The sequence below is a fragment of the Charadrius vociferus genome, unplaced genomic scaffold, assembly GCF_000708025.1.
Source record: "Charadrius vociferus isolate BGI_N301 unplaced genomic scaffold, ASM70802v2 scaffold88, whole genome shotgun sequence".
NCBI classification, from domain to species: Eukaryota; Metazoa; Chordata; class Aves; order Charadriiformes; family Charadriidae; genus Charadrius; species Charadrius vociferus.
The window spans coordinates 968530-981719 of NW_009649619.1; the positions used below are offsets into that span (position 1 = coordinate 968530).

The following is a 13190-nucleotide window of genomic DNA, read 5'->3' on the forward strand; positions in this document are numbered from 1 at the left end:
TTCAGAAAGTCTACAACTGAGGACATGGCAATTGAAAACCAGTTCTTTCTAAGCATGGCATTAGCTGAAGGGTTGAGCAATTTTTTAGCTTTTGGAAAGGAGCAACATATCAAGAACATGCTTAAGGATATGACCGAAATTCAAGCCAAGTTGTAACAACAGATGAAGAAAAACACAATTATATTATGTTTTCTTCATGTATTCTTTTCCATGATTCTTATGAAGGGGCATATTGCATCAAATCTAATTTTGCAAATTTTTTTGATGCAATGATTTATTTTTTTTTTTTGAGGTCAAGATCCATTTCGCCTGAATTAGGGATTAGGTAAAACTGTGAGCGCTTCTCCAATAACAGGTGTGAGAGCAGATGACCACAGGGAACTTCTGGAGCAGTTCAAGCTGTCTGTGGATCTGCAGTTAAGTGTTTCAGCTAGTCCATTGTCCCATTTTAAGTAAGTAGATACTTACTATTGAGTTTCTTTGATGCTGGCTAAACTCAGCTCGAAGTGAAGGAACTGTGGGTCAGAACCATGCTATCACAATGAAACCATAAAGTTACTGTGCTTGAGCAACTGAGCAAATCTTTTTTATGGTGGAAAAAATGCTCTTTACCCCACTTCTTACTAGTTGCATGCAGCCATTTCTGTTTCATTCCTAAATAACATTGTGGAGGGAGGGACCTCCTTGCACCCTGGCCATCCTTGTTAGCACAGTAACATAATGGCTGTTGAAGAGTCCCTTGAAAGACTCCAACATGCTTCAGGGAGTAATTCAGCCAGTTTGGTGTAGGACAGATGTGTGGGGGAAAATGTTATGTGGGGCTACTGTTGCTTTTCTGTCCCCTCTGCTTCAACTCTGGTGACATCTGATGCTTCAATATGTCTGTAACAACATCTAGGTTTTGTGTGTGTGTGTGTTAAAGTTAGACGAAGCTTCCTGGGGTGGGATGGGGATGTTAAGATCGAAACAAGTGACTGTTAACGTGATCCATGTGATAAATGACAGCCAGGATGGGGTGAGTGAATACCAGAGTCTTACATACAGATTCTAGGCTGCAGCAAAGTGCCTTTACTGCATACGAGTTCTTCTTATATGCCTACCTTGGCATTATCTTTTATGTATTTCCATATTTCCTTTCCTAAAGCAAGGTAGATGAAAGCAAGCAGTCCTTGAGACTTTCTCTGGAGCAGTTCAACCCCACACAAGTCCAAAGGGTAGATGGAAAAGGGACTTTAAAGTTGACTTTGTGCTCCTAAGTCTTGTCACATGAGGATATTGGGCTATTCACAGTATAAACTGCAGCAGCCAGCTGTCAATCAACTGAAATGACTGTTTCAACAGCTGGGAATCAGTGGGATATGAACTCTGGCTGTGTTCCTTCTCCCCCGGCCACATCCTCTGCAGTAGCCTGGATTCTGTGGAATCCTCTGCTAATTCAATGCTGATTGGAAGCAATTTTGAATGTACAAGAAATTTGAGCCTGGAAAATATTAGGGAAATAGAAACCTTTTCCAGATCTGGTTTATTACAAGGACAGAGAAGTGTTAAATGGGCTATATCAGGGCGAGTAACTGTACACTTGAATCCTCTGTAGCACTAGGAAAACATTTCCAGATGAAGTTTGCCAATTCATGTCATTCCTTGAGACCCAAAGTCAAGCAGAACACATGTGCTATGGAGATTACTGCTATAGAAAGCTTTGGAAAACTACAGAAATAATTATACCTAACAATTTATAGCAGTGCTCTCCGATACAGGAGAAGCCTGTGAGCAGCCCCCATGCATAGTTAAGTATCTGTATCCTTTGAAGCCGTGCAGCTTAATTATAGTTTCATTACCTTTGACAAACCATAATTTCAGTGATGGGTTGGGGATAAAGGAAACCACTTGTCTTAATCTTACTATTTTGGGCTTTCTCTCCTTATTTGTCCTTCTAGTTCTATCCATTTCTCTCTAATGATGGTTATTGATTATCTTGTTAAGAATTTTTTTTCTGGAAGAAGTTGACTAACTTTAGCTGTAAATGCAAAGTTGAAAAAGGAAAATGACTGTGAAGATGATCTTGCAAGCCTTTCGTTTTTATTCTTCATAGGCTCATAACTAAGCCCAATCTAGTTCTCTCTTTGTGTGAGCATGATGAATAGGTTATAACAAGGATTCTTTTCTTCATGTCTTTATGTGGAATGGACTGGAAGGAAGGAATCAAATAACTAGTCTAATGTAATTTGGCATAGCTCCATGGGCTACAAAACAGGCCCAAGTGTATTTTTAGTGCAAGCACAAGCTTAAGCTCTCACTGTGGAACAACACTCTTTAGGGAAAGTAGAAGGAGGAACAGACTTTTCTTAGGGCAATCCCTAGGTGAACATTTTAAAATGGTAACTACAGCTTAACATAAACTTTTTCCATCTCTAAGAATTTGTAGAGGTAGGTTTAATTTGTTTCTAACATCCGAGATTTCACTTTGCCAGCTTTTGAAATATTTTGATGTTTGAGCCCTTCTCTATTTATTGTTGGTCTCTGTACAGTTGTAGTTAAACTCTTTATTTGCAAAAGAAATTTTCCCGTTTCTTCATGAATAGATGACTTGGATTTAAAGTCTCATTGCAAGCAGAAAGCTTGAGTAAAAGGGACACTTTGTACAATTTTGTATAACTGGTAGAATTAGTTCTCTGTTAATCAGAAACTTTTTGAGAAGAATAGCTGCGATAAGTTAGGGTGCTTCTTAGTACAGTGCCATAAGAGCTATTTTTCATTGGAAGTGTAAAATGTCTCATACGCATGTTGGTTGAAGCTCATCCCCTTTCCTCATCAGAGAAGGAATGTCTCAGTGTCAAGAAATGAATGAATTACTGGACCTTTTGTTTGACATGTCTCTTCTGGTGTAAATTTGCCATAAGTCACTCCTTTGCTAATCAAGAGAGCAAGGATATCTAAATCCCTTTGTGACTACATGTGTGCATGTGCTAAAGATTGTCCTTTTCATTAATTTTCAGTCTCTCCAAACTTCCTGCTAAACATTGCTTTTATATTGACTTTTAAAATCTTGAAATGGGCTAACGCTCCTACTGCAGCAGAACTGTGTTGTTTCTACTGGGGTGTGCTATCCTAAGAAAAGGTAGAACAACATTCCCCATTTGGCAAGCCCTCTGAATTTCACAGGTATTTCTGCAGTGCCGAGATGCTCAATGGTGGCACAGTTAGTCCTGTGAACTTTAAAATACAAAAGAAAAGAAATGGAGCACGTGAGGTGTTGCATCCGGTCTATGTGCACCTTGCCTCTTCTGTTTCTTTTACATGCTGAGCAAAAAGAGTGAGATGAGAACACCACACTGCTGCTTATCTGCATTGTAGAGTCAAGTCTGCTGTTATTTATACTTCTTTGGGCCCCATCTGAGCCTTATTTTCAGTGGTACAGTAGTTTTGCTGGAGTCTCTGCCTCGAGTGGTTTTCTCTTGGTGCAGAATGAGTGGAAATTAACAGGTCTATTGTACAAGGAAGCTCAGACTAGCAAATGTGGGGAAACTGAGTGTATTTTAAATATCAAATGTTCTTGTAGTAGTGTAATGCTACCCCCTGTTGGAAATTGCAATATATGGACTATAAACCAGAATACGTGGAACTGAAGCCTTTTCAACTCTGTGTACGTTACTTTGTTTCCATTGCACTTGATAGGACTTTAGAAGTGCCAGTCTCTATTTAAAAAAAAAAAAAAAGAAAAAGAAAAAGAAAAGGTTTTGGGGTTTTTTTTTGGCATAAATAGGAAAGATGTTTTCCCCCAGTTATCAAAACTGAATTCAGTTTTAAATAATCTTATTTTCATGTTAAAATACAGCTGTAGGAGCAGATGCCTGCAATTTTACTGTCTTTCTATAAGAATACAAATATATAACCTATTGTAGTTAATGTTGATTTGTATTGTTCATAAACATTTACCTACTCCTAAAGGCCTTACCGCTTCTAAAAGAGAAACTCATCCTGTCTTTTTGCACGGCTAAAGCTACTGCATGCACTATTATTCAGCTGCGCGCTGAACAACGGCACTCATGCTCGCCCGTGAGAATGTGAACGGTTAAAGCAGTGCTGTGAGTGCACCGCTGAACCTTCAACAGTCAGAACAAATGTCTGTTTGAACTCTTTTGCTTAAGCATTACAGCTGGAGTTTCTGTACGTGCCTTAGGAGAGGTGGTTCAACTAACGGGAGCCTAGCTGTACAAGGCTCTGAAAAGGGGAAAAGGGAATGTAACGTTGCTAGGAAAACATCTCTAAAAAGCTGACAACACTACCTGGAATCCGAAAATCTGCTGGGTGTCTTATGCTGAAATTAAAAATTGTTCCTTTTCGTAAAATTCCAGAACAGAACTTCCACTACTGTAAATCATGACAGCTCAACTGAGGAGTTAAGGGGAACTATGTAGCTGATTCTTATTACCTGGAGGAATTGGCCGTCTATTTTGGCCCTAAGAAGGTATGATATGCTGAACTTTAGATTAGGGGTGTTGGTCTTGGATCTTAGACCTCACAGTTGGAGAAAAAGAAGTTATCATTTCTGAATTGAGTGTATTTGATGGTTTATTCTAATGGCAATTGTGTAAAGAGTCTTTCATGTCCTGAATGGCAGAAAGATTTTTATGAGATACATGTGGCGAAAGATGAGTGAAGGCTGATGTTAATACATTTTATTATGTATTTAGCATTAATTCACAGGTGTATTTGTTCAGTGTTTTGTGCTCTGAAATCAGGAGTTGCTGTGCCCCAGTTGTTGAGTTTGATGAATATACCCTATGACATCTGCTTATGGTGTTTTTATTTTTCTTGAAGAATTGTTTTTAGTTCCTGCCTTCTCACTCCTGCACCAATTCTGGCCATCTGTATTTATCAAAGACATTGAATTAAAATTGGTCTCGGAGGCAATTTGCTATGCCTGGCTTAGCCGTTTCTCCTGGCTTGCTGAATTCCTCAGCCTAGTCCAGGCTCCTGCTATGAAAGTCCTCCTGTATCGTGAACTGGGAGTGAAATTTGTTCTCATCATGCTCCAGTGTCTTTGTGCTGTGAGGTCTGTCAGGAAGCTTAGGTGAGATCATCTGTTCAGCAATATAACCATTAGTGCCCACCTTTTCATTTGAGATGCTTGTACACATCTACCTAGAGAGTTTGCTACTGTAGTATCTCTCTCTGCAGCTTGTCGCTGTTTCTGTCCTTACAAAACCTCCATGAAATAATAAAGTGCTTCTACCTGTAGAGAAAGCAGAGCTTCTGATTTTTACCTGTGGTTAAGTAGGACAGACTCTCAAAATCACAGAAGTATTTAATAATATTGTTTGATCTGGAACCATCATAACATGAGAAACTCAAACCTTATGAAACTAGTTTAAAAAACTGTAAGACAAAACGAAATCTGTGTTTGAGCGAGGTGGCAGAGTCTCTTTATTTTATTTACATTTCTTAAGTAGTTGTGGTTTTGGGCATTTCTCTGTAACACCAGGCTGACTAGCTGATATTGGTGGTAGGAGAGTTTATTATGGTTTGGTGCTGTGTGCCTTCAGGCTTTGCTGTCTGCTTGGGGTGAGTTTTATGGCTTTGGGGCAGCTGTATGTGTTCTTGACTGGTTTTTTTATCTAGCAAGTGTGCAAGCTTGACTTGTAGTAGTGCCTGGAAACAGACACAAACTTCAGTGATGTGTTTACACCAGATACTTTATGTGCATTGGATGGTATTGCATAGCTGTTTCCTTTAGAATTCTGTCTGAATGCTTTTGTACATAATGAGATATGTATGTGATGTTAAAAGGATGTTATTTAGGTTGAAAAGTTAAGCCCCTCACTGTTAAGGAATTGACAGATTTACAGCTGCTCATGCCGTCTTGGTTTTACCCACACATGTGTCCCTCTCGTGCAGAGAACGAGGCAGATGTCCCGTGGAAAAAATGATATGTGACCGTGTAATTGCATTACCGTGCAGTTGTTCAGCACACTCCTAGTGTGACTCCCTGGTATGTAGTAATTCTGGGTCTGCCTTTGAAAAGCAAAAGACAAGAGCAAATCACGCGCCCTCGTTGCTGTGTCAGCTTCCCCATGCCCACGTATTATCAGCAGCAGAGCTTGAAATTTGACCCTTCGGCGTTGCAACCGAGACTCCCACCAGCTGAATTTCGGGGCTGCTGCTGCTAGCTGGCAGCTGGAGGTGGCTTTCATCTGAGGGGGGAGGCTGGGCTGCTGGATCCAGGTACCGGCGTTTGCGGTGGCCGTGGCAGAGGACTCAGCCCAGATTTTCTTTCTCTCCCTTGAATGGACAGTTTCAGAGCATGCTAAAGGGCAGGCGTGTCATTTTCAGCGCTAATGGTCATATTCTGATGCCGATGGTCATGTTCTGCATTGGGTGACAAACAGCTCGTGGCTGCTGGTGGGTGGGAAGGCCACAGCACGAAGCAGAAGGCCCCTCGCAACAGAAGCATATCACAATCACAACTGAAGAGTTCCTCTGTAAAAAGATGAGAGAGGGAAGATAGGTACACAAATCTAGACTAGAACTAAACAATGTCTTTCAGTCTTTCTCATCTCTTGTTTAAACGACACCTGAAACTCGTAGATGAGTTGAGCTGTGATTATCCCACAGGTAGATGTATTTTAATGTGACACAGAGCACACGGTGCCAGTGCCACTGAAATCGCCAGCTTCATGCTTCAGAAAATAGCTGATGTTTGGGCTTGGCTGAGCAAACCGAGATGTTTCTGAACTGACTTCAGCAATCTTTCTGTAAGCCGACAGTTGGCTTGCGACAGATGAAGCTGAGTAATCAGAAGTTGGTGGCTGAAATTGGAGCCCTGCACCTGAAGCATGCCACAGACAGGAGTTTCTGTTTCATCTGAAGTTGTTACGAAGGATTATAGAGTTTAATAATTTTGTAACTTTTGTTCAGAACCTGATCAGCTAGCTGCTGGGCTTGTGAAACAGCCCATCAAAGCAGATGACCTTTAAAGGTTGCTCCATGTGCCTGTATTCATTGACCTTTCCTGGGAACTCCTTTTCTCCTGTGGCAGCCTAAGCATTCTACCTTTAAGTTTTCTAGTGATTTGCTCCACGACTAAGTCATAGTCTTTTAATCCTCATAAGGAAGGGGCCTTAAATGTCAGTTTCATTAAAGAATGGTTTCTTTTTCATTTTCCAAAAGCAATTGACACTTTTCTGTTTGATTTCTATTGATGCTAATTTCAAAATCTTCATTCAGAATTTCTCGGTGTGTCCTTTGCTCCATTGTGGAGTTGCTAACTGCTCAAGATACTATTGTCACAAACTATGTAATGTAACTGTAATCTGTTGCCTCCCTCGACATACAAACTACGTGAAGCAGTCAGAGGGATTGTGACGAAGGGCCACCAGCTGTATACAGCAGGCATGAGAGTCTTTGTTCATTGTTAGAGAAGCCTGCTTCACAATTTCCACTTTTCAGGGACCATCCTCTGGATTTTGAGTCATGAGTTTGGTGGTTTTCCCTTAAAAAACTGAATGTTTTTCATGGTCTTGATCCTGCCCAATAGCTTTAAAATAAAGGAAGGGAGAGGAGAAAAAAATCTAGATCTCATTCTCCATGAAAATTAGGCAGCTGACCAATCTTGCAATCCACCCTCTCTGTTTATGAGTGCATTTTTGCTATGTGCTGAACAAAAATCTCACAGTGCAAATAGTTGCTTCTATAACTGTTGAGCATGAATTCCTCAGTCATAACAAGAAGAATCTGGGAGCTTCTCATTTATGTTGAGCATTTCTTCTTCCAGTCTGAGGACCCAGATTGGGGCAAAACTTCATAAATGTGCTTGGACTAAAGCAAATGACACCTAAAAATCTGTACATCTAACTCTTACTAGGTTCAGAATAATGGAGCTATAAAAAGCTGCCGAACTTGGATGAGCTGAAAGAAAAGCTTTATTTCTAAAGATACACAAAGGGAATGACACAAGCTGTGACTGATGAGGTGTGTCTGAAATGTTGACAGTTATCAGGCAAATGGCATTTCATTCCTCTTGCCAGCGATGATGGAGCCCAGCTCAGCATTACAGTCTACAGAAGCTAATCTACTTTTTCTTGGAAGTGTGGTTTCCTCCTTTTAAGGAGGAAAAGTATCAAACAAAAATGTTTTGGTTCTTTGAAAATACATGTTTTATATGGAACGTCTGTCTATCTGTTCCTACCCTTAGAGCTGGTAATGAGAGGGATTAGTCTTAAGGCAATATTTTCCTTAATTTTTTTTTTCTGTCCATCTGACTCGTAAGCTCCTGACTCCTTTTTTACACCACGGAGATAAGCTTACAAAGCAGTTGCGATGCCTCTTGTCACTATGAATCTGGCAAAATTCTTCCAACAATAGGAAATTGCACAGTACAGTAATCTTTGCTCCTGGAAGATCTGGACTTTGGGGCTGATCTCATGTCCAAAGACTAAACCTCCCCTTAGCAGCAGCGAAGCAGAATTGGGTATGTAGTCCTTGGGAAATGATTTGAGTATATAGAGAAAGATAGGCATGCTGCTCATTATACGGGACAGTATTTGTGTCTGGTAATTTTTCAAATGAGAATCGACCTGGTAAATCATGTATTTCATGAAATTTAAAGTGAAGGAAACTTTGAATGAAATAAAATGAAACTTAAAAAAGAAAGGGGGGGGGGGGGAGAAAGACAAAGATATACCAAATATACACGGGGGGTGGAGGGAATAACCCCATTTCGATTGTAAAAACGGTTATGTAATATGATGGTTATTTGCACACAGAAATAAATGCCAAGGCTTAGGCTCTGTTTAGCTGTTTAGGGCAATAGAGCTGACCTATGTATAACGATACAGCGTATCAAACTAGTGGGTTCTCCTAACATCTATCATTGAACCCTACCCAAGATATTTGGAAGCAGAACATCAAAAATGAATGTCATCTGACAGCAGCCAGATCACTACCAGAGTTAAAATAGCCCTGGACATGTAGTTCATGATGTGTGATATACAAGTGGTACATATCCGTTTACTGTGGGTGTTGTAGTGGTGAGGTTGTTTGAACTAACAACCGGGCATCACACCCTTCAGCAGCTCTTGGGTCACAGATAAAAGAAACCATGTTAGAAAGAGATTTAGCTTGTATTTATGAGTAATATTAAGAGATATGCAGGATTTAGATACTTTCTTTATTAGTTATTGTCTGGATATCATAGCAGGCATAACAAAAGCATATTATTTAAGTGAGGTCACTTGCCCCTTTTCTTCTTCGATGTAATCATGTGGTAGGCTGAGATATGTATTATGCTTTTCATTTGAAAACCATGCATTTATGGTTGTATATTATGCCATAATAATTTTAAAAGTTTCTCCTACTGACAAAAGCATGTCTTTCTACTGAGTTGCCTTAGTGGTCGCCACTATAAGTTAGTGAAGTCTCTCTCTCACAAAGGATTGCAGCAGGAGGCCTCAGAGTTGCAGAAATAATAGAATATGACATATTGAAATGGAAATGAAGACAACAACCTTACAGCCTGGAAAAATCACTTGATAACAAAAGACTGGTTTTATTTTTTGTTATTATTTCAGACTTTTTTTATCTAATCACATCTGATTCTTTGATTTATTTGTTGTCTTTTGTCTATTTACTATAGTTTCAGTGATATTTTATCAGTGTCCAACATCTGATGTAATTTCACACATCGAACTTCTGTTTGATTGTTGCATCTTTCTTTCACAAGTATAATCTAATCTTCTAATAATCACCTTGAAAGTATATTCATTTGATATTACCTGTCTAGCCTTTATCAATTTTCTTGTCTTACCTAATTTGTACATTTTTATGAAAAACTTTTCAGAATTTATTTTGTAAGAGTGACTAGGATTTCCAGGCGTGAAATAAGACTCTATTGTTGAACAAACTATACCTATGTTAACAAAAGGATCTCTTTAATTTTCAGTTATTTCCATGTCATATATGATGCACAGAATAAAAGGCAAATGGTGGTTTGAATTCTTACTCACATTCAGAGGTCAAAAAGCTCTGCTGATTGATTTTAACTTGCATTAAGCAGCACATGACCAAAAAAAAAAAAGGTTCTGCAACTGAAATGTTTTTAATAGTTCAGCATTGCCGACTTTTTAATCCTGATTCTTGCAGAATTGCTATACTTGTGCAACACTGAGAGGAGGGAAAAAACAGCAAAACTTAATTTGCAAGTAAATCAAGTAGTTATAGCTTGAATTTACAGGGGGAGCAGAGCTGTTTAGCAAGTAGGAGTGTATGCTATTTTGCAAATAATTTTGTTATAAGGTGAGAAGAAACCCAATCATTATAAAAATATTCAGTTTATTCTTTGTTTCTTTGCATTACTGTTGCTTGTAACTTCTGTAATGATAAAAGAGGACTCCTCTCTGGGAGATTATGTGTAAACAAGGAATCAAAATGCCATCCTTTCTTCAAAGAGCTTTCAATTTCCTTTCAGGTTTTCTGCTTTCTCTACTTCATTTCTATCTATGTTTTTGCGACAATTTAAGGTAATCTGATGTCTAATGCATTTATGGAAAGAGAGTTAGATATTTTTCCAACTTGCTATCTAGTTTCGCGCATCATGACAGCAAGGCTGTGCAGATTAATGAATCTAGAGGCAGAGATGAGGAAGATAAAGGTATTTTTTTTCCCTTCCCAAAACAATTTTTGATTGACTTTGTGAACTATGTAACATACAGTTCCCCCTCATACCCCACAAATTACAACAACAAAAAAAGCGCTTTATTTTTAAAAGCAAAAAAAGTTGGCAGAAAGTTGTGAGATCCTTTCTCATTAGCAAGATTTGAATTTTATACATTTCAACACTGCAGTCTGCTGCTTTCTTTCCTATTAAGTAAGATAGCAGATGCGACCTTCAGAAGCAGCATAATCTGCTTTACATCCACAGACATAACTGAAGTTGGGGAAATAATTTTTTGATATTCTGTATTAGTAAACCACTAACAAGATACTGGAGGCAGGAAAAAAGCATTTTTTCAAGTCTACTGTAAATAATAGTGACAAAATGCCATAGAAGTTCTATGGCAATGGGAAAATACTGTTACCTAAATATACAGAATATTGCTCATAATGGACCATGAAGTCCTCTGTCCTTCATTGGTGCAGATACTTCTGCATATTCCTCAAATGAAAGCAGCAACTTCTGTGGTGGCACACAGTAACAATAGAAACAAATAACATCCACTATGGTTAAATTAATGAAGTGCTCCTTTTCTGAAATGCTGTGGGATGATTTTTCTGTTTCAGAGATGAGATCTTGACCATATTTCTGATTTCTGCCGCCTCCCTTCCAGTTCTACTCTAAACAGTTGCTCAAATTCAGTGTCTCATATATTAAAATATTCAGCTAACAAAAGCTCAAGTAAATACTGAAGCTGTAGATTCCATGTTTGCAGTTGGATCAGGCAGAACATCCCATATGTCCTGTGTTATTCCACTGTTGAAAGTTGTTCTGTGTTGCAGATTTCAAAACTGTATTTTATAAAAAATCTTACACCACCTCCCTCCCCTAATTGTTCCAATTAAGGTCTTCTAATATATTTCTATTGGCTGAAATGGAATCAGTGTAATATTTTCCAATCTTTTTCTGGTTCATTGCAAGGTCCATGAAAACCAAAAAAAGCCTTTCCACCTACTTTAACTGAAGTTGGATCTAGCTGATAGCTCTGAAAGTTTTTTGTGATGGTTACATGTAATGAGCTTTATGTATTAGTATGTTTGCCTTAAGAAAATGGTGTGCAGGAATTAGTATTAGAATTGAACTTCTACATGGATTAATAGGTAAATAATCTATTTTTTTTTTCCTGTTGAGAAATTTTGAGAAGTCAACACAGTGCCTGTATAGGGCAAAGATGTATGTAAAGTGTATGTAAAGTATATGTAAAGTCCTGAGTGTGTCTGAAAAAGCCACCGCTTTATAAGAAAGCATAGGAAATGGAGAGTTATCAGAGATCACGAGTATGTGTATTTAGGTGAAGAAAACTACTGTCAGGTGTTATATAAAATGGAATTTTATTGCTTTGGAATTGAGCAGTGTTATTACTCAGCTCGAATAGGTATATAGTGTTTTTCCACTTCAAAATCCAGAAGACACATTTATTTATCAAAAAAAAAAAAAAAAAGAAAAAAAAAGATTCGTGATGATGAATTCTTGTTCCCACCAAGGTCACAGAAGTAAAAGACATCTCTTTGGCAGCGTGCTGGTCAGCAGCACAGACCAGACTGGCTTGATGTTGCAGTGCAGGAGCAGCCTTGATACCATCTGGAGATGGAAGTGCCAGAGCTTCCTCCAGATCAGCTTTGATTGACACAGATAGTATGTAGCTGGGGAGAAACCTGGCCTGCCAGCATATTTGGGAACACACTCTTAAGTGTGAATGGGTGCTGGTACTCTCTGCCTGACTGCTTTGATGTGCCCTAGCTGCCGTTGTACCAACACGGTACGGGCAAAGTCAAGCATCCGAGATGACACAAAGCTTTTCTAGAAAGACTCTGATGTCACAAGCAGTATTTGTAGGCACTCTGAATTAAAGGATAAAATATGTTAGTGTTATGGACCTGAGTCAGAAGCACACCAGGCTTTGGTCTGTTCACAGCACCTACCATTTTAAGCAAATATAGGCATGGCCTTAATTTACATGTTACTCCAACTTAGTCTCATCTGCCTCTGAATATCAAATTTTCTTGCTTTTTGCTGTTTAGTTCAAGACTGGTTCAATAGTGCTAAGCTTCACCATGCCTGCTACAGTTACTGCAAAGCGCCCAAAGTCAATTTAATTAGCCTTTACTAAGGTACACAAAGGCTTTGCAATTTATGCATGTTCTGAACACCTGTAAGTCTGAACACCTTTGTGTCTGTTCTGGATTTTAAAACCATGTGTCGAGCTTTTGTGATGGTGATTTCCTATATTTTGTCAAGTTTCTATTTCTTGTAAAGATTTTTCATTCTAAAATTTTCTGTTTTCTTTAGGGAACAGCAATATTACAGTCTGGAGTCTTACCAGCTATATCAGGTAGGAGCCATTTAGTTATTTGCTTTGTTAAAGAATAACACTTAAGTCCCAAATTGTGATGAGAGAAACAGATTTATGGAAGGCTATATTGAGAGGTATCCTGTTTGTGGGTGGTTTTGCTGTTGCAATTCATGACTGAATATTATG

The 13190-nt window shown here is 38.8% G+C and overlaps 1 protein-coding gene across 1 annotated transcript in view; it reads left to right on the plus strand.

The window, feature by feature from the left end:
* DOK7 (docking protein 7) overlaps positions 1–13190 on the plus strand; it is a 66437-nt gene that overhangs the window by 37838 nt on the left and 15409 nt on the right. The window contains exon 7 of the mRNA XM_009890545.1: positions 13001–13043. Within this exon, the coding sequence (XP_009888847.1) occupies positions 13001–13043 (43 nt within the window). The remainder of the gene's footprint in view (positions 1–13000; positions 13044–13190) is intronic.